This window comes from Crotalus tigris, unplaced genomic scaffold (assembly GCF_016545835.1).
Source record: "Crotalus tigris isolate CLP2741 ecotype Arizona unplaced genomic scaffold, ASM1654583v1 scf7180000018097.2503214, whole genome shotgun sequence".
Classification (NCBI taxonomy): domain Eukaryota; kingdom Metazoa; phylum Chordata; class Lepidosauria; order Squamata; family Viperidae; genus Crotalus; species Crotalus tigris.
In genome coordinates, this window is record NW_024096820.1 from 804,065 (window position 1) to 828,922 (window position 24,858).

General features: G+C 46.2%; 1 protein-coding gene across 1 annotated transcript; it reads left to right on the forward strand.

Annotated features, from left to right (window-relative positions):
* CXCL12 (C-X-C motif chemokine ligand 12) lies at window positions 1–19,179 on the forward strand. Its single transcript, XM_039347656.1, has 4 exons — window positions 1–149; window positions 6,353–6,470; window positions 11,812–11,898; window positions 16,631–19,179. Exons 1-4 carry the CDS (start codon window positions 86–88, stop codon window positions 16,644–16,646), a joined length of 285 nt encoding a protein of 94 aa, XP_039203590.1. The 5' UTR covers window positions 1–85; the 3' UTR covers window positions 16,647–19,179.
* Window positions 19,180–24,858: the final 5,679 nt, after the last annotated feature.

Here is a 24,858-nt window from a genome sequence, read left to right on the forward strand (position 1 = left end):
TCCGCCCCGCAGTCTCTATAGCGGGCGGGCGGCGGGGGGCCGGCCAGAAAGGGTCGCCTCGCCGAGCGCAGACGGAGAGCCAGCCATGCCCCGCCAAGGACTCGCCCTGTTGCTCCTGCTCCTGCTCGCCGCCCTCCAGGGCCCGCACGGTGAGTTGGCCCCGGCCCGCCCGGCCACGCGCGCCCGGCTCCGGACGCCCCCGGGAGGCGCGCGGGGTCCCCTCCGCGCCGGGGCGGCCGCGGCTGGCGGGGCGAGCGGGGCAGAGCGCGGGGCGCCTGTCGGAGCCGGCAGCGCGCGAGGGAGGCAGGGAGGGAGCGAGGCGCCGCCCGGCGCTTCCTTCCGCGGGGCCGGCGGAGCCCGGAGGCTCAGCCCGAGGGAGGCGGAAGGCACGGCCGGCCCAGGCTGCTCCGGCGGGCTTGCCGAACCCCGAAGCGGGAGAGGCTCCGGGTGCTCGGCGCCCTCGGAAGGGGGTCCGGTCAGCCGGCGCTCCGTCCAAAGTGGGAGCCTGAGGGGGGCCGCAGAGACGCTGCAGTCGGGCCGGAGGGGTCTCTCTGGAGGGAAGGAAGACGCCCCTTCCCCCCTTCAGCCTTCGGGGCTCTCGGGAGATGCCTGGCCGGCCTTCCCTCGCCTCTAGGCGGGCCGTCCAGGGTCCGGCCTCTCCGGGGACCTCCCGACTGCCCCCCCCCCCGGGAAGCTCCGCCGCCGCCGCCGCCCTCTCGCTTTTCAAGAGAGTGACGGGATCCCTGGATTCCTTCGAGGCTTTCCCCGGAATCCAGCGGAACTTGCTTCCCGCCAAGCCCGCTTAGCAGCCTTTGGATTTCTCCCCCCTGCCCCCCCCGCCAGGATCAAAGCTCGGAGCCCGTCCGCGGACCTGGTGGCATCGGGCAGAGTCGCCCTGGGGAGGGTTGGCCGCCTCCTCTCCGCCTCTGGACGCCGCCAGCGCTTCTGCCGCGGGGTGCGGAGGGCCCCTGCCCCCCCCCTCTGTGTGTGTGTGTGTGTGTGTGAGAGAGAGAGAGAGAGAATGGCCGGGCTCTTCTCTTTCAGAAAGTGAAAGCTGCTCTGGTGCGGAGGCTTTCTGCCTGCTGCCCCCTCCCCTCCAGAGAATTTTCCTCTGGGTCTCTGCTAGGATGGGAGGCAGGCAAGTCACAGGCCTCTTTTGGGTGGGGGTCTTCTGGGAGGAGTAGCCAGATCTGGGACGGGAGAATCACCCTCTCTCCCCCCCCCTCAAGGAGACACACTGGGTGTTTCCAGTGCAGGTGTGTTTTCCCCTGCAGTTGCTTTCTGTTCAGCCGATAGGAGAGGTGCTAAGGACCCCCTCCGCTTTTATTCCTTTTTCTTTCCCTCCCCTTTCCTTGCCCTTTCCCTTGCTCTAGAGCAGTGTTTCTCAACCTTGACCATTTTAAGGCATGTGGACTTCAACTCCCAGAATTCCACAGCCAGCTGGCTGTAGAATTCTGGGAGTTGAAGTCCACATGCCTTAAAATGGTCAAGGTTGAGAAACACTGCTCTAGAGGAGACTTGCTCCCAGGTCAAAAGGTGGTTCAGCTCTCCGGTTCTTCTTTCTGTACTGATTTCTGATGGCTGACCGTGCACACGCGGCAGGTTCATTTCTGAAACGCTGCGGCCTGTTTCAGTCCACAGGGTCTTCAAAGGGACTTCAGTTCAGCCCGCACAGCTGCAGGGCAAGATCCGCAACATTTCCTTGCGTTCCCTGTTCTAAACTGCAGTCTGGGTTAAAAATCAGGATGAAGTTATTTCGAAGCCGCACGCTCCTTCCCAAGTCAGACTCCTTCCGTAAATTACTCTCCATCTGCATTTGTGTTCCCAAGAAATGAGGTTCAACTTAGACCTACAGAAAGTGGAGGGAAGCTTTTAGATGTTTGGGAGAAAATATTTTTAGCAGGACGAATCAAATTTGTGGTCTAATGTGGAGGATCAATCAGCTCTGGAGTTTAGATCTGCCCTTTGTAGAGAAGAAACCTCCTTAGTGGGCTTCCACTTTCCAGTTGCACAGAGGAGGACGCGCAGGTGAAGGTGCTCAGCCTCAAAGAGGCTCCCGTGTGGGGAGGCCCCCTGCCTCTCGCCGCCTAACTAAGCTGGAGTAAAAAGCACAAGACTGAGGAACGGAGGCACGATGGGGGCGGTATAAGCCACTTCAGTCTGCAGATAGTTTACATCATAAAACAACCTTTAAAAAAATCTACTTTCAGAAATGTTATGTTACATGTGACAAAAATGTATACATTGGTGAACAAATTTTAATGTTCTTTTTTTTTTTTTTTTGCTGAACACAACTGCAGAATTGCAACTTGGACTGAAGTTGTTACGGTAGAGAGGAATCTAGTAACTTTATCTTCATCCTGTTCCCTGAATTATTCTGCACCTCCAGCTTCTACTAGCTATGGAGAGAGAAAGCTAAAGGCCAGCATTGTGCGGTGCTTCAGATAAGACTCACAAGAAGGTGTTTCTGAAGGCCTAGAACAGCATATACCATGACTGTGTGTAATCCTGCAAATAGACAGACCTGCTTTAATAGGTCACACACAGATGCAGCATTTATACACGCTGCTCTTTCTCTCTCTCTCTCACCTCTCCTGCCTTCTTCCCTTCCCTCTTAGTCTTTCCTGTGTTGAAGGTCTGATTAACTTTGTAATCTGCAAAATTAGGAATCCTGATTGCACAGGATTTCCAACCCAGCGGAGGCTATAATTATGATTAAGTTGCAAGCGCTTACATCCTTATTTTTAGACTTTCCCTGACAATGGATGAGCTGTGCTTTTCTAGGCATTTTTTTTTCTAAAGGAGCTTTTCTTTTCATTAGGAAAATAGGCATTAGGAAAAATAGCTGAATGATAATCTATCAGTAAGAAAAGAGGACTAAATACAGCTGCTTCTACCTATAATTAATCCAAGTTTTTTTTGTGTATGAAGCTCAGCTTGTCCTTGAACAGAGCTGGCATGATGCTTATGGAAAAGACTTTGGGCATAATATGAATTTTTGAATCCCTTGGAGCTATAAAGAGGGAGAGCTTTGGAAGGAAGGTGTGAGGAAGATTTGCACAAATGGTTGCACTCTAGAGCCGTGTTTCTCAGCCTTGGCAACTTTTAAGGTCTCTGAATTTCTCCCCCCAGAATTCTGAGATTCGAGGTCCAGCGTTCTTAATGCTGCTAAAGTAGAGAAGCACGGCTCTCAAATATTATTTTTCAGCAATCCACTTACGGTTGCATGTATCGAAAGGCTAAATTCTTCCAATTTTGAAAATTGTTTGCACGTCTCTAAGTTGTATTAGAGAACAAACTGAGAGAATACATTTTTTTCAACCTGGATGGACACTCAATGCTTCTCTATGGTTTTAAAAATAATTCAGTTTGGAGTGTCCCCTTCCTTTTACTTCTTGGCACTGCCCCTCTAAGCCCAGAGGGCTGAGGGTCAAGGGAGAGGGGTGCCTGGGGGGCAGCAGAGCAAAGGGCATCGGTTAAAATCCCCCTCCGGATCTGTTCCACCCAGGGATCTCTGCACCCAGACCACATCTCCCTTGCAATAGCCAATTAATGTCTTTATAATACTGAATTTTTAATGTAAAATGTTAGGTTGGATATGTTCGCTTTTAAATTTTAAAATTCCTTGCACAATTAACATACTTAAACCTATTAATAGAAACGGGGAGAAGTGCAGGAAATAGACACAATGACTAACGACTAGAAGGGGTTGAACCCATAGCAGCAGCCGAGGTTGGAGTCAGAAAAACTAAAACTCAGAACGAGGTAAGGCTGTTTTTTGGCTGCAAGAAGGATTTTTGGAGCAAAGTCTGAAATAAAAGACAAAATGAGAAAAGGCAAAAATGCTTAACGCTTCATTTGCAGTGCCTGAAATATTTTTCCTTGGAAGAGAAACCAAACCGTTCCTGATGTGATTGAACAAGGGCAAAATGTAGCTCAAAAGTGATCAAGGCACGGCAAGAACCCACTTTTAGCAAATTCAACTCTCCGAACCAAAAAAGATTATTTAGTTACAGCCCAAGACCGCATATTTAGTGCTCCCTCCTCCCGTTTCCCCGCCGGTATAACCTTGAAAAGTAGGCTGGGCTAACAGTTGCAAGCTTACTCTCAAACTAAGGGGCATCCATGGCTGACAAGAGTCAGGGGGATCCCCTGCTGAAGAGCAGCCCCCCTTTACCCACTCACCAAGAGGTGGAAGGGGCCGGCTGGGCAGGCCTTGGACCCCTGGGCTCCACTCTTTAAAAACTGGATGAGTCAAGCTGGCCAAGCTTTTTAGGACAGAGCAGTGTGCCTCAGCCCTTATCTCTTTTTACGTTCAGAGTTTGGAGAGCCCGGAAAACAAGGAATTTGGCATGCCTTGTTCTCAGCAAAGGGTTGGACAATTCCCCCCCCCCAATAATATCCTTGTGTCCGAGATGGATAAATGTACACTAGGCAGCCCAGTGACTGGTGGAGTATATCAGGTGGGGCTGATCCTTTGCCAAGCTCTATTGAAGCATCTTTATATTAGATGGAACCAGAAGGATGCTTATCAAATTTGCAGATGATTGCAAACTGGAGGAGATTGCTTAATACCTTAGAGGGGGAAAAAAAATCACAATTCAAAATGACCTTGGCAAGCTCCAGCATTGGGGCAAATCCAACAGACTGATTCTCAACATTTCTATAAGAAAGTTGCTCCACATTTGTTTTTGATTGAGGAGACCTAATAATTCCTCTTAAATTCCTGTTTGAATTTCAATACATTGGTCCCTGTCCTGTTTCACCATAAAACAGACCCCCCCCCCTTTAGAAAACTGTAGATCTCCGGGCTTTCTTTTTTGCAAATTAAACACACCCAGACTCTTTTATCACCCAGAGGGGGCTTTAGCAAACCTGCTTTATGTACTGCATTTCCTTTTTAAAGAGCGGTCCCTAGAGCCGAACACAATATTTCCAGTGCTATTTACCATGGAATGGTTATCTCCCCTGATTTTGGCCAGCACTTCTGCTAATATAGACCAATGGTTGCATTTAAACTCCATCATACCGTTTGTTCACGGGAGAGGTTTAGAGGAGAGTTGTCAGGATGTTAAAAGTTTTTGGAAACCAAGGCCAAGGCTTGTTGTTTTTGTCTCTAGTTTGGTTTTTACCCCCCCCCTCCTCCTCTTCCTCCTCCTCCATTTTATAAGGCATCTCTACAATAAACTTGCTGCACCCCTTTTAATAAATATTCCAGGGTCCCCATGTGAATTCCTTCATAAGTGTCCATAATGAAGTGACATGTTTTAAGACAACATGATCTGAGCAATCTAATTTGTGTTATTTGTGCAATGACATTACGTCACACGCTTGTCCAGCCAGCACCTACGGCTTCTATGGTGGGTCGCAGCCAGCTGCTTCTCACCCAGTGTAGCAACTTCTTTTACGTAGCAGCAGGCAGCGGGCACCCAGATAATGAGGGGAGGCTTGCAAACTCAGCAATCTCTCTTGCTTTCTGGGTGGCAATATACTATCTATTGCTTTTATGTTACTCTTTCATTATGTATTGCATTATTGGCAAGACTTTCTGTTCTCCTAAGCTTTTTTTGTGCTGCTGGTAGCTTTGAGGTTTTCTGACCGATAAGAGGTGTGTGTGTGTGTGGGGGGGGACCGGTTATCTCCTCTCCTGCCACGAGGCAACCGGGAGGAAAACACTTCCAGTGCCTGTAGGAGGGAAGCAGCAGCTCCTAATGATTACTTGTTCAAAGAAACCATCTTGTAAGAGTATCCATCCTATCTTTAATGATGGTTTCTGAAGCAGGAGTTGAGGTGTCAGGCTTTGTCTGCCAGTGCTCTCTCTCTGTGTGTGTGTGTGAGAGAAAACTTCAAACATTTCACAGCTGCGCCTAAAGCTAATAGGCAGAGAGCTGAACCACCCTGTACCTGGAGCCGAGTTGAGTTGGCACTAATTGCTGCTGGCTGCCACGTAAGATTTGTGGCTGCAAACTCCACCTGGCTTGGCCCTTCCTCCATGCCCAGGGTGGCTCTGCATATGGGGAGGGAGGGAGGGAGGAGGGAGGGGGCTTTGTGTAGCTGTGAGATTTCTTTCTTCTTTTGTCTGTCTTCTCATGTGGCCCCGGGGTCAAATTATTTAGCAGGAATAACACTGGGGAGGCCAAGTGCCTCTCAGCTCCCCCCTTTATCTTGGGTAATTGCCGCCAGTCACTCGGACAATTAGCTGGCTCCTTTTAAAAAATCCGCCAATGCATGTTCCAATTTCTCACCTCACTTTTGTCTTTTAGAAACCACAAACAAGAATGAAGGGCCGGGATTGTTTGTGCTGGGTATCTGGGCTGGGTATCTGAGGCCTCTCCTTTGTTCTGCCCTGCAGGGAAACCCATCAGCCTGACTTACCGGTGCCCTTGCAGGTATTTCGAGACCCACGTCGCCAAGTCTCAGATCAGACACCTGAAGATCTTGACCGTCCCTGGATGCCCCCTCCAGGTCATGTAAGTAAGTCTCTCCTCCGCACCACCTTTGGTGCCAGCCGGGAGCCCTGAAGCAGCACCGTCCTTCAGAACACCGGCTCTCCCCCCCCCCCGCCTGTATTTTGAGAAGTTGCATTTAATTCGTCTGTAATAAAAGATACAAAGCTCGTATCTGAGTAGAAAAGTAGGCCAGTTTTCACTCTTGACCTGATTTGCAAGGTTTTTTTCCTCCCACAGCCATCGTGACATTTGAGGTCATTCTGTTTATTTTCAGTAGAGGCTGTGTTTACATTTAACGAACACTACTCTTGCTATGATTTTTATTTTGTGTTGCAAAACTGCAGTTTCAGTGTTTTCAGGAAGATGTGATTTTAATCTAGCTGGAAAAGAGGAGGGCGTTAGGTCTAGAAAAATTGTCTTTGCGTTTGAAATGGCGGAAGTCGAGTCTGGGATCTGGAGTGAGTTTGGGAGTCGACTTTTTATAAAAATCTAATCCTCCCACTTTTTATGAAACTCAAATGAGATCTTCCCGAATGTAAACAGAAAAAAAGTGATCAGAAAGGGAGATGGGAAGTTTTTCTGCCCTCTCGTGGCTCCTTAGTGTAAACGGTTCACATCGTCTAGAAATTTAGGTTTAATTCATCAAATTACATTAACTACATGGGAAAATTAGGGTCTTAGTGACGGCCAATAATTGCTAAACTGGGGTCACTGTACCAGTGAAAATTTGGTATTTTATTTTGCATACGTTTTTCCCTCATGACCAGTGATGAGGTTTTGTGGTCAACAGGCTTCCGTCTACGGTAAAAATAAGAGTAAAAGACGCTTCTTGGGTCTAACCACTTTACATGTTAACCCTTGGTAGCATCAGCTGAAGGCTTCGTTTATGCTTTTTGCATGGAACAGCTTTTCTTTAAAGAGGAAAAAGACTTGATTAAGGCACATTGGAATGCAGCCTTAAGAATCTGATTTCATGAAGTCGATCATGCTGTTGCTGTGCTAATCATCATTACTTAGAAAAGTATGAAAAATTGCTTGTCCTTTCTGTCAATCACTTTGCTTCCTTATCTGGAGGAGGGAGTGGGAAGGGGATAGGAAAGAGGGAGGGAGCAGGGGGGGTTGCCCATAAAATCCTCCGTTCTGTCCAAAGGCCTCCATGGTCATTAAAGTAAAAAGAAACAGATGAGAAAAGGTCCTTCCTGGATCTCAGACGAGACCACCACTCACTGCCAGCCAGGCAGAGGTGAAGCTGGACACACGTCGGGCGCCTGGGACACGATGTCACAGGTCTAAACTCTCTGAATAGATTAAAGTCACTGGTTTTTTGGGGGGGAGGTCCTGGTTTCTGTTTTTAAACTATCGTGATGCGACGTATGGATGTCTTTAAGGAGCTGCTGGCAGTCCTTGACTTATGACTGTAATGGAGTCTGCCCATTACAGTGATAAGTCACGAGGGCATAAGTGGGCCAGTCCCGGGACTGATCCGATTTTATCACCTTTTTTGCGGCAGTCATAACGGGAACCTACTCTTCATTATGCCCCAGTGTTGCTGAAGTCTGCGAGTAAATGCTTGTTCTGCGCAAAACTGATGTAAAACTCGATAGTTTTACATCAGCATCTCTGAGATGCTGCAAACGGCTCTCATGGTGGGCTCTGGGTGCCCAGGGTCCCATCTGCAGTCACATGACCGGTGGGGGGGGGAGGGTGACTTTTGGAGATTTGGAAATAGGCTGTAAGCGCTCCAGGGGGGCCTGTTGTAACTTATCTCACTAAGTGACCCGGACATAAATTGAGGCCTTATCTGTATGTGAATGCCCTACACCAACAATTGGGCAATTCCTTTTCCCAAGAGCCCGCGTGAAAAACTAGGGCTGTTGTGAAGGGCCAGACCAAGAGGGCCGCGGAGGGACATGAGGCCGGCACACACGCAAATGGGGGGGGAGGGAAATGGCAGTTGCCTTCAGAATAAAAAGCAATTGTATTGCATGCATGGCGAACTTATTTATGTTTGATTTCTAATTTCCAATTGGCCTCAGGTGGGCAGCCAAAGGGCCGGATGTGACCCTCACCCACCCAGGGGGAGCCCCTTCCCTGGGTCCTTGGATGGTTCCCATTTGGCGGCGGTCCCGTTTTGCTCAGAAACTTACCAGCCCCCCCTCCCATTTTCCCCTGGTGGGTAATTTTTTCTACTTTTAGTGGCCTCCAGGAAGAGTCTTAAGACTTGATTTGTATTATCTTTCATGTTGTGGCTTCTTAATTCAGTTGCAGTTGCTGCTATTTTCCATTTTATTGTATTGCTGCTTATATTTTGATTTTGTTTTATTTTTCATTTATAATTGTCCCTTGTAAACTCTCTTGGATCTTCAGGGAAATAAAAATGATATAGTTATAAAAACAAACCCATAAGTAGTTGCATCTATTCAGTTAAGAGTTTTATGCCTCAAGTTACAATTTATGGATGGTTTAGGCCAGCGCTTCTCAACTTTGGTGACTTTTAGATGGGTGGATTTCAACTCCCAGGATTCCCAGCTGGCATCTTAACGTTACCACACACTGAGTTACAAACTCAGAAAACGACTTTTTCTACCTCTCGATTCAATTTAGTCTCTAATTATGATTTTGAAATCCAGGTCCCTGCCTCTCATTGGCTCTTAATTGGAAATAAGGCATTACTTACGTTTTGTTTACTGGTTTGACAGAACTGGATCACGTTGTCAGGAGTAGCCATTTTTTTCTGAGCAGATTAATTCTTCCAAGATGCTAAGTTCCTGTTTTGTTCTTCTTTTACGAAGGAAATTGTAAATTTTGTTTGGCAGATTTAATGGCAGAATGGATCGAAATCTGCAAACATGTTTGAATGAACTTTCTGAAAGAATAAGGTCTTCTAAATTTCACCTAAGGAGTTCCTGTTTTCAGGATTTTTTAAAAAAGATTCCTGGGTGGAAAAGACAGGAGCCTAAAAAACCCTTTGTGGTGTCGAGAGGGAGGGCGGAAGTCACAGAGGTTGGAATAGGATACGGTTTGTTGATGGATGCGGTGCAAATGGTAGCAGGCAGAGAAGGACAGACAGAGATTGTTGCACTGAGGGATTGCAAACACCGATCTCCTAGCAATCCTCAATCCCTGGACTAAAAAGGGCTTAAAGATTATTTGTTCCCATGGATTAAAAGGAGGCAAAGTGTTTAGCTCACCAGTGCAAAAAAAAAAAAAAAAAAAAGAGTGCTGCTTTTAAATTGTGAGTTCTGTAGGACCACCAACTTCGGGCAAAAGTTACCCATCCAGTTTGTTTCACTGATAAGGGCACCTGGAAGGTCTCCCTCTCCATGAGATCTTCTGATGGTGTGATCTTCTGGCTGTGGTCCTGCTTCATGGAAGACTTTTCATCCAGAGACCCGGATGGTGATGCTCCCCTTTGCAGTCTTTCAGAGGGCATTCAAGGCTGAGCTCTGGCACGGAGGTTCTGAATGTTGAGAAGTGAAAAAGTTGCTCTTGGTGCTGGATTTGTCCTTGAAGTGGGATTGTTTTTGTGGTTTTATGTCCTTTGTACTATAGACAACTTGCTTGCCAACCACACGCTTGGTGGTTGTTCAAATTTATGATGGTCCTGAAAAGTGAGACTTGCGACTGGCCATTGCAGCATCCCCAGAGGTCCTATGGTGGTGATGTGGCCACAGGGGATTTTGATGATGGTCTCCTTTCCTTCCACCCTTCCCGGTGCTGGGGGCTTCTCTGTCTTCACAGGAGGTGACCAAAGTAGGATAACTTGAGCCTGGTCATCTGGGTCTCAAGTGAGAACTCTTGAGTTGATTTGTTCAGCAATCCATTTGTTTACTTTTGTGGCTGCCTGTGGTATTTATCAGCAATTTTCTCCAGTACCAAAGTTCAAAAGTCTTAGCTTTCTTTTTATCCTCCTTCTATCCTGGGTCTTCAAAATCCAGAAGGATTCATCTCTTGCAATTATCCTTTCCCCTTAAAACATCCCTTTAATATAAACAAGATAAAATTTAAAACCACACAGGAAGAGAGGGCAAAACCTTACATGCTTTCCTTATGCTAGACAGAGCCACAGTTTATTTATAAGTTTAGTTGTGTATTTGAAGAAAAATTAAAATAACTCAAAAGTACTTCAACTTGGATGATTTTATAGAGAAGCTTTATAATTAACTTCTTTCTACTCTACTATTAAATGTGGATGAAATGATGCAAAAATAGACTTTCTTGAAAAAGAATGAAATATGTGAAAGTATGTTTCGGATTTTGTATTTTCACTTTCTACTGGTGGTATTTAAAAATTGATTTATATTCTGCTTATATTGTTTATAAATAGAATTCTGCCTGGGAACGTGGATTGCTGAGTAGAAAAGATTAAGGAAGACAGACTAATTATGTGTCTTGTGGAAACATTTTCCCGCATGTAATAAAAAACTCATTGTAGATTGAGGAATTGTGACCTAACAACAAAAACCAACTTAGGACTTCCCTTGTCAGTTCATTGGTGAGACACAGTCTGGATCTTGAACAACCTGTTTCCAGAATTTGGGGGTATTTCATGTAATGAGGGAACCAGGAAATCCCGGGTGAAAGTTTCACAAATAATAATAGCCTTTTCTGGGGAAGAGGTTCAGCAAATATCAGAAAAGCTCTTTTGCTGTGTGTCCTACACATTTAGACACACTTGTATATTAAAGACAGTTTGGTACAAATGATGGAGTTCAGAGATGCAGTAATAAAAATAATCTCCATTGCTCTATCATTTCTGGTTTTTAGTCCATTCTCCCATTGCAGAGATGCCGAATATTGTTGCTGCCAAAAAATGCAAGATTGTGTTGAGTTGGTTCTTTCAGTTCACCTCCCAAAAGTGTGATGATTTTCAGTCCCTCCTTTGGCATTTTCTGCTTATCAGCTAGATGTGTCAGTCACAAAACTGCCTCCTGTCACTCTTCTCTCTGCACAAGGGGCTTTCTTTCATAGAGAAGTTGGGAGAGATCCCAAAATTCCCAAACTGGCCAAATGAAAATGAAAACAGTGTAACTCAGAGCATGCCTTCTGAAGGTAACTCAAAAGCTTTGGACCTACTTAACTTTAGGCCATGGTGACCTTGGTCTGAAGGTGGCCCAGCTATCAATCAAGTATCAAACTGACACAAACTGCTTTGTGTCAGTTTGTGCAATAGCCAAAGCGATTGCTTTTAACGGTTTTAATTTCACCATAATAATAAAAAACCCTCTTTCATTGTGTAATGTTATAAGGAGCAGATGTCCTGATTGTCCCTTGTCACAAAAGCTGAACTAACAAAATCGGGTTTGGTTTATGTTTGTGAGTTTATTTTTTTCTTTCTATTTTTTTTAATCTTTTTCGGCAGTGCAAGACTGAAAAACAGCACTAAACAGATCTGCATCGACCCCAAGTTGAAGTGGATTCAAGAGTACCTGGAGAAATACTTTCAAAAGTAAGCTGCAACACCAAAGGACTTGTAACAAAAGCCCCCCCCCCCGTGAAAGAGGGCTGGCCAAAGAGGGGGGCTCGGCCTCAGCTGAGCTTCTGGAGGCTGCTTCTCACCTGGCACCAAGAGAGACTTTCAGTTTGGGGGCCCAGAGAGATAAGATTCAAGTGGATGAGGTGATAAGATGCCTGGGTCAGTTACCCCACAGTAATTCCCACAAGTGACGTAGGAATTTCACCCCAAGTTCCCCACACAGATAGTTCAACCTGAAACCCTCAAGCACTGAAGGCCAGTTGCATAGAGGATGAGCAGAAATATGTTTTAGGGAATAATTGGAAGGTGACTGTGACATTTGGGGTATGACAACATTCATAGAAGTGACCTTTATGGAAGTAAAGTAAGATTAAGTTGATTTTAGCAGATGAAGCAGATCTGGTGGAAACCTTTGGGATAGTTGTAATAACTGGGCCAATTCTCACCTTGTGTTAGTGCCACAATTTCTATTAAATCACATGTATGAGCCTGCAACGCTCTTTTTATGTCCTTACGTAGGTATTTTGTGGGAAAAGAAAGCTTAGAAACAGAGTCCTTAAGTCTGCACGGGAGAATGTGTCTGTGTACGTTTGTGGGGGGGGGACGGGGGCTTGGTGGGGGAGCTATGAATTTCATGCACCGGATTTCTTCCAACCCTTTGCGCATTCTTCTGAAGTTGCACCAGAGCCAATTCTGGAAGCTTCTTATTAATGTGCTTTTGGGTCTGTTCAGATGGTCTCTGGTTAAACATATTTTCTTCCAGACTTTTCATTTTGAGCAGTTCAAGGAAGAAGTTGACCCCAAGCATGTCAGACACAGCGAGGGTAGTCTCTTGGCAGCAATCTTATATATGAATGTTTTTACTGGAAATACTAGGGTCTTTGTAGACGCCCGACTTCAAAAGAGCCGGCCCCATAGCTATCCTTGCCGAACTAAGTCCTTTGAATTTTCCTCCATGCACCCAGGAGATCTATTTTTCTCTCTGCTTAAAACCACATTTCAAGCCAATCCCAAATAATGCTATCTGCTCTCCGTCAAATGTTATATATCTGCATCGCAGCCGTTTATCCACTGGCAGCTTAAAAGGTGCCCATAGACGGCCACCTGCAATATGAGTATCTACAACTCTATTAATATAGCCTATCTATTTTTCACTCGTTCTATCATTGTACTGCATATATTATATACTGTATATTAAAACAATAAAACTGGCTAGTTTAATACTGTAAAAGCCCAACTGTATATGGACATTTATTAGAAATGCTTTTTAAATAATAAAAATTATGCTTTTTCTAGATGGGCTGTTGTCAGTTGTTTCATCTTCTCAGCTTCCTTCTTGTGTTTGCCAGGCTGTTGCAAGGATGCAGTTTGGGGAAGTTCAAGACTCGCTTTGAAGTCTTGAACGTTCCTGCTAAGATATAATAAGCTCATTGCTCACTAATCTCTTTCACCTCTTTACTTACTTCTCTTCCATGCAACTGCTGTGGGTGCCAAGAACAAGGACTCAGCGGCTCACAGCTAGAAGAAGGTGCCACAGTCAGTTCTCAGTCATCCAAACCAAGCTAGTTAAGTTGTGTTATTAAATAGCTTCCCAATGCAGAAGGTCTCCTAAGGAATTGCATTGGGGCTGACCGGTTTCCATTTCAGTTTGTTATCCCTGGGATCCGAGGGCTGGAATTGACCTTCTAATCTAACCCCTTTGGACCATCCCAAATCCAGTTAACCCACAGCAGTATCGCTGTTGCCCCAAATAATGCAGATGGAACACATGAAGCACCCCCAATTCCACACACCCTGCGCCCCACGGGATGGCTTTACCTCCTCTGCAACAGTCACAGCCACTGTTTGTTGTCCTGCTGCTAATAGCAACAACCTTTTCTACAACTGCCTCCCAGTTGGCCTCGTAGCTGTTGCTACTGGTGTTGTTCAGTTGGAGCTGCCAATAAACCTACCGTATATGCCGGCGTATTAGGCGACCCGGCGTATAAGACGACCCCCGTCTTTATAGCCGGGCCGCATTCCTAGAACGTCATCTTATACGCCGGAAACTACCAGTATTTCCGGCGTATAAGACGACTCGGCGTATAAGACGACCCCCGTCTTTGGCGCCGATTTCAGCGCTCGCGGAAGTCGTCTTATACACAGGCATTTACGGTATGTGAATCCTGAAAACATCGGAACCGGCATCTTTCCGAGAAGACTTTGTGATCAGTGCCAGGAGCCCTTTGTGAAGCTGCTGACCCCAACAGGGTCGCAGCAGGATTCTGGTGGGTGCTAAACGCCCCCCCCAGCCCTTTCATGCCCTGAACAGCCCCTTTGAACAGCCCCATTGAGTGACAGCAGACAGAAGACAGAGGCGGTGGCAGGAGGGAAAGGGCATCTCAAAGTCTTAGGACTGAATTAGCCTCCCAGATAAGAGCTCTCCCTGCACCTGCTGGCTCCAGTGCGGTTTTTTTCCTGTCTCTGCTCCCAAACTACCCTTGTGATCCACTTGACAGCCTCTGGGGCCGCACTGGCTTTAACACCCCCACCTGCCCAGCATGACTGGCACATCTGTTTTGCCCCACGATTATATATCCCTGAGTCCAAAATAAAAGTCACACAATGCTCCGCCTGGAAAAATTCAAGGAAGTCAGCTGCATGTTTTAAAATACAGTTAATAGCGATACAAGAAGCCAGTTAAAGACGTCCCTGTCACAGCAGTTCCCAGAGAGGTTAATGAGATTACAGCAAAGCTGACAGGTTTTGGCGAGTTAATATAAAAGGGACTTTGCTGCTCAGTGCAGTTTTGCTTTCTTCTCTGACAGGTGTCTGTCAAATATCCAAGTGAATCACAGACACACTGACCCTGAACTGAGAAAGAGGGGGAAGAGTTGTGTCTTTTTGTTGTGTTATGTTAAGATTAGCTTTCTATGATTCCTCTACTGTTATTCTTTACGTTGTGAAGAGCCGTGGTGGCGCAGTGGTTAGAATGCAGCATTGCAAGCTAATTCTCTGCCCGTCACCAGGAGTTCGATCCTGACTGGCTTAATGTTGACTCGGCCTTCCATCCTTCCAAGGTCGGTAAAATGAGGACCCAGATTGTTGGGGGGCAAGAGGCTGACTCCGTAAGCCGCTCAGAGGGGGCTGGTGTGTAAGTCTAGGCGCCATGGCTCTTGCTGCTCTTTTTTGCCTACGTTGCGCCTCCAACCCTTCTACCTCAGGAAGGGAAAGTGGCACCAGCAAGATAAAAGGATCCAGACTGAGGCCTCGTCTCAGTCCTCCTGAGGTGGCTCCGCTTGAGCTTTGCAGGCCTTTCTCTAGCACAGGAGAGCCGGGCCAGGGGCAGGGCCGTGTTGTGTTGCTCAGTGGGAGGAGGATCCCAGGGGAGCCACGTCAACGGGAGGGCTTCTAGAAAGCAGCTAGGCAGCTGCGCGGGCGGAGAACGGCCTTCTTGCTTCTACTTGCTACAGGAATCTCTTCCTCCCTGGAACTTTGTTTTCCTCAACATTGGACTCCCCAATTGTTTTATTTGGGGGGAGGTTAGGCAGATACTCCTCTTTTAATGACCCAGATACCGCCAAAGTCCAAATCACACCAAAGGAAGAGCTTTGCTTTCCTCACTTAAAATAAAAAAAGTATACTTTTACACTTCAGAACTTAAAATTAGGAAGCTTTAAAAATAAAACTTTGGCCATGGCTAAGATTCGGTTCTGTGCTCTCTTCTCAGAAATGTCCCTGGTGTTGTGCTGATTCTGTCTCGTAACTAGATGTTCTGTTACACTAGAAGTCCTTCAAGATTTCATTGTAATGTAGAAAAAGTCTTTGAATTGAGCACATCTTCTGATTGGTTTCAAGGACCTAACTAGATGGTCTTCTAGGCACGGAAGTAGTTTTCTTTCAACTTTTGGGATGCTACTTTGAGTTTTTAGTCCAGTCTACAGCCTGGAACATACAAGAAGTTGACCTCTGCTTATCTTTGGTTTTTTATATCAGCCGAGATCAGCGGAGGTTCTTCTCTCGACCAAACGGGAAGGTATGATGGACCTCTTGATTTTGTCAAGTTGCACTCCCAACGTGCACTGGCCATCTTTGCTCTGAAGGGATCTTCATATCTAGACCTAGAAGGCTCCGTGAAGAAGCCCTCCAGTTTTGAAAGGCAGCAGAAAACAATTTAAAATAAATAAAAGGCACACAAAGGCCCTTTCTGAAGAAGTTCCCAACATGAATAGGAGTGTCAGGTGGAGAGGTTGCTTGGTTCATTAAAACAGAGCTACTAACCAGCTATGTTCATACAACAGTTAAACCTGGTTTACTGAATTAATTTGATTTCTGAGATCACATCATGCCCTGAAAAATAAACTAACCAAACTAACCCATATATTAACCGAAAGGACTGGGCTTTACCTAATCTAACCGTAATCAAACTCAGCATGCTGCATGTATCTATCTGCTACCTCTTTAATCATTTAAGGGTCTTGTGTGAACTCAGCCACCATCTCCTTCTTCACTAGTGGGCTAAATACCAGTAATATCCAAGCGGAGCTTAATCCTGATTTCCGCTGTGAACACAATTTAGCCAGCCACAGCTTCATATTTTGTAAGCGGGGATGGCAAATTGCTTTCCTGTTCATCGGCCCCGTGTGTGTCCAAGTTGGCCTTTCCGCTCCAACATCTCCCGTGGGCACCTTGCTTAACAGACTCTTCCTCTCTTCTTTACCAACAGGAGAGCCAAGATGTAAGCGAGGAGCAGCGCTGGCTGCGGGATGCTTCTCCGTAGGATCCAGAGACATCCTCCCCCCACGCAGCCCCCCTCCCCCAGGCACCCCCTCCGCAGAAGAGAGCCCCGGTAGCCCAGGGCTCAACGGTGGAGTTCCACAGTTGCCCGAGTCCCTGATTTGCACAGATTGTCTTCGCCAATATTGTCTGATGTAGCAGGATCTGCTTGATTTTTTTTATTTTATTTTTGTATCACTAACTTCAAGAGCAGCAAGTTGTATGAAACAGAGCACTAATCCCCTTCTGCTGTGCAGAATCTGGGCACTGACCCCCTTGATATGTTTGCATGGGGGAGAAGGGGGGAGGGGGGAGAATTTGGGGAGAATTGTTCGAAGGGTGGGGTGTGATGGCCAACGCTGTGTTGTGTTAATGGCTCCTCTTTGCGTGTGTAAGAGTCACAGCTGAGGTTTCAGGCAGCGGGGAAGGTGTCCAGATACACTCCCAACATTTCATGAAGGAAGACGGAAAAAACATAATTTTCAGAGAGTGAGAGACATGAAAGAATTTCCAATCTCCACATTCAGAATCGAGAGAATGGGTGCATGTAGAATATTCTCAGGGAACCCTATCTGTGCCATGTGACCAAATTTTATGAATCAAAAACTTTAAAAGATTTTTATTGTAGCCATTACTAAGATACTGTGGATTACAAACATTTTTACAAGTGAACCTTGTGGAGTTTGCCCCTGGTCCAAGTAGCAGAGCAATTTTTTTTAGTTGTGGTGTGGTAAAAAATAGCTTTTGAAAATCAGCCTTTATTACTTTAAATATAAAGCAAGATGTCCGCACAGCCATTTTCCTTTACTTAAAAGAGAAACCGAGTGCGCAATCCATACCACAGGGAACAGAAAGATACATCTAATTCTTCCTTCCTCTTTTAATCTCCCAAAGAGCAATAACAAATTGCAGCCCTGCATAAGAGAGTGGAGGCTGAGGAATTCTGTCTCTGGGAGCAGAGAAATCGGGACCCTGATGGCCTTTAAATGCAACTAAAATGCAAAAATATTGACTTTCATGTTCAAATTGAAATGCCAGAGATAAACTCCAGTTAGTACTAGGTCATCTGTCTTAATCAGCATCTTCAAGTATATTTTCCCAGTATTTTCCTTCTGCAGATTCAATGTACCAAAGAAGAGACACATCAGTTTGTTACTGCTGGAAGAATCGTAAAATGTTTTGCTAGTATGGTTTACTTTTTGTGGGTTCCCCTCCCCAAAATAAACTCGGACTGCAATCTAGACAGTTTCAGATTGTCCAGCAATGACTTAAATCAGTGTTTCTTCACCTTGCAACTTTAAGATCTCTGAACTTCATCTCTCAGAATTCCCCAGCCAACATGACTGGCTGGGGCTTCTGGGAGTTGAAGTCCAAAGAGTTTAAAGTTGCCAAGGTGGAGAAACAGTGACTTAGCTAGTGGGACTTTGGGGGGGGAGGGTATCATTGTGGAGTGGTGGGGGTTCAATTATATCTAACACTGCAGGCACGTGCGCATCACATACACACTTGCAACCTTCTAGTTATAGCCATTCCACGCACAATTACATGCTTCCGGCCCTAATGGATATAATAAGATTATTCTGCATATTCTGCTGCTGTCCTTAATACACTTGGCAAAGTGAAACACTATTCAACACAAAGTAATTCAACCTTACTTTGGATCGTGTAAGATTCCATTAATAAAAGGAATTTGCTGGGCAGGTAGTACCTTTGGAGGCTATGCTACATATTGAGAGTGCTAATTAATACTTCCTATTCTTAATACATGCTTTTACTAAGGAGTTAAATGAATTTAACATTTAAAAAACATCTAGGGACACACAGATGTTAGGGTTCAAATTCCAGATGCTCCAAAGTGATCAATATTTTTGTTTCTCAGAAACTTTATTTTAAAAAAGGCACGGAAACTGCAAGAGATCGGAGGTTTCAGCAAAGGCTTAGATAAGGTAAAAAACTGGCTCATTCCTGGATTGCAGAACCCATGCTGAATCCACTGGGGGGGGGAAGGGGGGAAGTCTGTGGCTGGTGTGTGGTGCTTACGAGAGGTTCCTGGTGTTACCCCTCGGCCCACATTCGTGCAGCGGTTCCAAAATCCCTCGGTAAGAGATGGGTTGGGGTGCCTGACCTGCTGTCGCTTAGGAGAGAGAAAAGGAGGCATGTGAGAGAGAGAGAGGAAAAAGAGAACCGGACAAAGCCCTGTGCCTTGTCTCGGCCCCATCTTGAGGCACACCAGCAAGGACTCCCTAGTGGGAGAAAAGCAACTCGCACACCTTGAAGGAAGATCGGATGAGAGTCTGGCCACATGGACCATTTTCAGGGCAAGCAGTGAATGGTGTAGTTAGCATGCCCACAGGTTTTCCCAAAATAATGTGAAAAAGACTTTTCATTGTGAAAGGAAAATGTATAACTACTTCATGCTATTTGTTTTGTAAATACTATATTTTTGCAAAGTATGTAAGCACTTGTTAATTTTCTTAATAAAGTTTGTATTCAGTTTTAGGTGTTCTCGCCCTGTAAGTCGTTTATGTCTCTGTGTCAGATCTCTACAGACAAGCTGTCCTTCAAAGGACAGTGTTATTCTGCATTTGCCACAGGATAGCACATTTTTCACTGCTATTCTTGAGGGCATTTTAGAGGATCAGGATTTCCCTGAGTCACCCTGATGTTGTAAATCTAGACCAATTTTTTGTCAGACTTAGCAACTTCATCTCCCACAGTTGATGGAAGCCAGTGATGGGTGGGAAGTATGGGGAGCTGAACTCCACACTTCCGAAAATGGTCTAGACTCCAGAGATCATATCCACACAACTGTTTAGTCCCCATCCTGGAACAGTCAAAACTCCTGCTGCCCTAAACCTTGCTGCTCCCAGAGCGGGTCCTTATTACACATCAGGGATGGTGTCTACGCTACGCTGCTGTCTGTACAGCTTTAAGGTGACACTCTGGGACCCACAATCGGTGGATCACTTAGCCAAAACCCCAGTTCTCATCAACATCAACCATTGGTTGAAAAGTCTTTCAGTTGGCATGCACATCGCCCCTGTGTACTGTTTTTCTTTTTCCCAACATACTACCTCCTCTTACTCACCGAACATTTTTAAAAAATTATTATAGATTGACGACTAGGAGTTCAGCAAAGATTTAAAGGTTATTTTTTAAAGTCCCTTGGCTGCCATCTAGTGGTTGCCCTATTTGTGCAGCTGAAGTGGAACCTTGAATAAATATCAGCCCTCCCAAGTAAACCTGACAGGAAACACAAGCAGGTGAGCTAAACCTGCTTTAAGGATACATTAACACAGCCTCGCAAGTCCGAAGTACAAACTTCCCACCATGCCTTGTAACTGCCTGGTCCTGGGGCCCTTCCTATGCTTCTTTCTCTGACCATTGAATGGGGGGGGGCTCTTCTCTTGCCTGTTTCCTGGGCAGCACCTGGTTCCCTTCTCCCTTGAGGTCATCCACCCATCCCATTGAGGCAGATGTTGAACCACTGGAGTTTGAGAAAGGACGCTTGCTGGGGACGTGCACTAAATGCAACATTTGGGGAGGGAGGTCGGGAATCCAGGTCTTCTCTAAGAGCAGCAGATGCTGGGAAAGGAACTCGCCACCCCGAAGCTACAGAGGTAGAAGAGCCGAGTTCTCCCAATGAAGCCAGGGTAGAAGAAGCGCCAGGCGAGGTTGCAGCCCCAGCTGATCTTAGGGTCCTTCAAAAGCTGACCTAGGCCTTCCACCTGAAGGGCTCCTCCTGGCGAAGTAACTAGCCTCTTCCTGCCTTGGCTTCTGTTTACCTCAGAACAGCAAAGCTACTCAACTCCTATTTTGATTCAACGTTTTCTAACGTGAACATTTTTATAGACACATCTGCCTATACGCAGTTTGATATATTTATTGTTCTTATTTTAGTTTTTGCTGTTTTGCTTTTCCCCTTTCCCTTTTTAATGAAACGATTGTTTTGATTCTTTTTCTTCTTATTTTATATTATCAAATCACTTATTTAAACAACCATATATCTGATTATTGATTAAGGCAAAAGGCAAAAAAGGCCCAGCCCCTGTGTTGCATCCAAACATTGTGAAGGGGCGAACGAAAGAGCTCGAGTTTGAAGCTCGAGTTTGGGAGAAATGTGGACAGGAAATGCTTCATATTATTTCTCCAAGACCAGACGAATTCCATCCGAGAGTACAGAAGCAGCCAGCAGATGGTCTGGCCAAACCATGAATATCAGTGAGAGATAATAATACATTTTTGATGTATCATGACTGAGTAATCCTAGAGAGCTGAGGAGAACAAATGTTCCAGTTTTTTTAAAAAAAGAAGGGAAAAAGAAGAATTTTAACTACAGAGCAGTCCGTTGATAGCTGAAAAAACACTGTTGTGTTCTTTGACTCATAGGCCATCCTGAGTCATTTTGAGCAACCTCAAAACTGAATTAAATAAATAAAATAAACCAGTATCCCGAGCTAGACAGGAGGACTATTCTGAAGAGCAAGGCGAGCCCAAATGCAACCGTGTCTTTCGGCTCTCAGGACCCTGGAGAGTTCCCAGCCGGGCCCGGAGTGTCGCGTCTCGGTGTCCCGGCGAGAAGAGCTGTTCTTCTAGCACCCGCCTGGGATCTGCTGAACCCGGGAGGGACTTTGCTCTCTGCTTGCTGCTGAATCTGGGCCGGATCTTTCTGAAGCGGTGGCTTATCACCACTCAGAGGCTCTTCTCGTGAGAAGCAGATCCTTAGGCCGGCATAGCACAAACAGGAAAGCCCAGACTCTTCCGGATTAATAGGTCGTCGTAGGTCATCGTACTAGAAATGTTTCTTTTTTAGGTCTTTTCTAGTTTAAGTTTTATTATTATCTGAGTCGGCCCTATGTATCCATTCCGCTGGTTCCATTCCTTGTCCGCCATCCGTCTCTGCTGGGGCTTTCTTGGGTTGACTTCCTGTCTTGGGCCTAAGCCAGTTCAGGGAGGGCGTGGAGTGCTTCATTCTTTTTTAAAAAGGGAAGAATGAAGACTTCAAAGGGTGAGGACTTAGCTGGATTTTGCTAGCTGCTAATGCTTATCACTATGGATTAGTAAGCGCTGAAGAAATAAGGCTCAAATTCCTCATCCAGAATTCTTCCCTGCCCTTAGTGTCCAGGATGAAGATTCAACCCCAGCAGAGTATCACACATTTTGTCCCCAGATTCCGTGGCATTTCTGTGACCAGCTTCTCTGCCAGCCGCAAGCAGTTCATTTCTTCATTTCTTGTACAGCTTCGTGCTCTGCTGATGCTCCAATTCTGGCTTGGACTCAATAAACATTCCTCCTCCTCCTCACACAGAGAGGGAGAGATTGATCTTCCCTTCAAACCGTTTGGGAAGAGAGAGGTGTCCTTATGGAAGCTTTCAAAAATAGAGTGAGAGTAAATATGTGTCTAAACTTTCAAGCTTGCTAACCTGTAATTCAGCCGCATTCACCCTTGTTAGCCCCCACCCAAGTATAGGAAATGATGACAAGGGTCGCATTTTGTGTTACCTAGGCTCAGAGCTGGGTGTGTGGGTTTTTAAACTACTCTTCCCCCTTGGTTTCCTTCTCGAGGGAATTCTTTATTACATTCTGGCATTCCAAGGGACCTTGTGGTCCTGGCTCAGCTGCAGAATCTGCCCCTGGCAACATGATGTGGATGATCAGAACCAGGCTCTGCCTTCCTATTGGACAAGGACCCTCCAATCCCAAGGCTCCTCGACCCATGCTTAATTCTCACCCAAAGCAGTTGCATCTTGCTAGACTCCCCTTGCACCAGATCCGACCTAGGAGCAATGTTGAGAAGGCAGCCATCTTTGTAGATGGGCCTCTGGTGGCAGCTGGATCCTCTCCAAGAGGGCCTTAAGTTCTGGGCTCTGCTCTGCTCCCTCAGGTAGTGTAGATGCATGACCAATTTGCTCCTGTTTGCACAGCTGAGGAAAAAAAGGAGAAAAGAAGGAATTACACATCTGATTGTTTCTGAAATCCATCGGAGGGGCCTTTTTTTTATGCTTTTAGTTTGCAGATGTTTGGACAGCAAAATGCTGACAGCAACATCTCAGGAATAGATAGACGGACGGGGCTGTCGTTTAACCTGGACCATGTGCAGAAGGAGGCTGGCGGGAGAAGGTGCAGCAGGGGCAACCCACAGTAATCTGGCAGAGGCCTTCGTGGAGAACAAATAAACAAGGCGCTCGTCTTTCTTTCATCTGCCTCCTTTCTCCCCAGAGTCCTTCTGAGAAGGCCACAACTTTGAACATTATAGTGGCTTTTCCCCTGCATTGCAACTGAGCTTTTTCATCGGATGAGGAAAAAATAAATAGCAGTTGGTGTCCAAAGCAGGGCTGGATGAGGAGGGAAGAGAGGAGGACAGGAGAGAGGGGGGGGGGAGAGGGAGAGATGCTGTGGCTTTGTAGGGGGGGATGGGTGTAGGCAGAAGGGGCTGTTGTGACTTTGTCTCCCCTTGCAACCTAGACTGTCCTGGATCTGTGCAAGCAACACTGTGGCTGGGATCCAAAGGAAGCTAACCTAATGCGGGGCAAACGGGAGAGAAGCCTGTCATCCTTGCGTCTCCTGACTTGTAGGTACATTTATGCTCACTGCATGCGCTGATGACCAGGCTCTAAAGACGTTTGCACACCTCAGTCCCTGATTCCAAAGGGGGTGGATGGAGATCCCCCCCCAAATGAATAAATGAACAATAAAGTTTCTTACGGCCAGTGAATCATAGAGCTGGAATGAGCCATTATTTAGTGTCAATCTTGACTATCCAGGCTCCACGTGAACACATCCGGTGAACATAAACATGTACTTAGGTCTTATCCAGGAGTGCACAGTCTATCTTAGTGATGGCGAACCAAACTGCAACCCAAAACCCACTTATGCATCGTCGGGTGCCGGGTGGGTGTGGCCCATTGGCTGGGCATGGCCCATTGAGTGGGTATGGCTGCAGTGGTAACGACAGACTGGGTGGGACTTAAAAGTTCAATCAATCAATTCTAACTTTGCAAGATCTTTTTTTTCCCCGCCAGAAGTTGAAATTGACTGATTGATTGAACTTTTTTTTTTTTGTACATGATGGCAGAGGCCTAAAGCTAAAGGTTTTATAAAACCCAGCTGAAGGCCTAGGACTGGGGTGACGGCGCGTGTGCCCACAGAGAAGGCTCTGAGTGCTGTCTCTGGCACCCGTGCCATAGGTTTGCCACCACTGGTCTATCTGAAGCGAAATGAAATTCCCTTTATTAGAAGAACTCTGCCTTCTATCTGATCACCTTCACTATTAGGAGCAGCTCAGTCGGTGATAGCAGAGTCTGAGAACAAATTTAATTTGGGTCTAGACACCACCACTGTAGTGCTCCACTTTTTTTCCAGTGTTTCCTAGCACACAAAATGTTATGTGGTGTTCTCTTTGATCTAAGGGGAACATTGGCTCAATCCCCCCTACCCAGTTTTTTGGTATCCATCAAGTTTCTCTTACGTCCACTAGATCTCTGTTTCTGTCCATAGTCAAGCACCCTAATTCCTCAATTTTGGCTTGGAGACTTCAGGAAACCCGGGGAAGGGGTTTCCCCAAGTGGACCTGGGAAAAGGGTTTTCAGAACAGCTACCGTCTCCTTGACCTTGGTCTGCTCTCTGCAGATTTTAAAGCCATATTCCCCGCGTGTGATTAAAATCTTGATTTTAATGGCACAGCTGCATTTGGATGTTTTTATCAGTCCCCTAAATGGATCTGGCATTATTCATCTATATTTGCTTCTTGGAGATACACAGATAGATCTTTAAATGACGGGGGAGTGGATGGCAACTCTCTTCCGTACATCAGCAACGCTTCTGCTGCAGGTTTCTCAGCCTCAGCAGTTTCAAGATGGGGGCCTTCCGCCCTCTAAGGATTAAGCATCTTAAGGTCTTAAGGCTGAGAAACATTGGCCTAACGAGTAGTTGGTCAGTGGGGAAAATCCTGGATTCAACTCCAGGTCATTCCCATACAGGGTAGAGGAAAACATTTCTCCTTGCACCGAGTAGTAACCCTGCTAAGTCACCTTTTTAGGAACCTGGTTCACGATAGCTTCTGCTCCCGCTGTGGACTGCAAAACTCGTGGGTGCCTTCTCAAGTGCAAGGAAATGAGCAGGTCTCCTCTGACAAGCCAACCACAAGCACGTCTCGCATTGTGAGCCCGGACCCCAACA

Excerpts from the sequence above, each read along its gene's own strand:
- CXCL12 (XM_039347656.1), top strand. The coding sequence starts at position 86 with ATGCCCCGCCAAGGACTCGCCCTGTTGCTCCTGCTCCTGCTCGCCGCC. Across the intron at positions 150-6,352 it reads CGCCCTCCAGGGCCCGCACG|GGAAACCCATCAGCCTGACT; the intron begins GTGAGTTGGCCC and ends TCTGCCCTGCAG. Across the intron at positions 6,471-11,811 it reads GGATGCCCCCTCCAGGTCAT|TGCAAGACTGAAAAACAGCA; the intron begins GTAAGTAAGTCT and ends CTTTTTCGGCAG.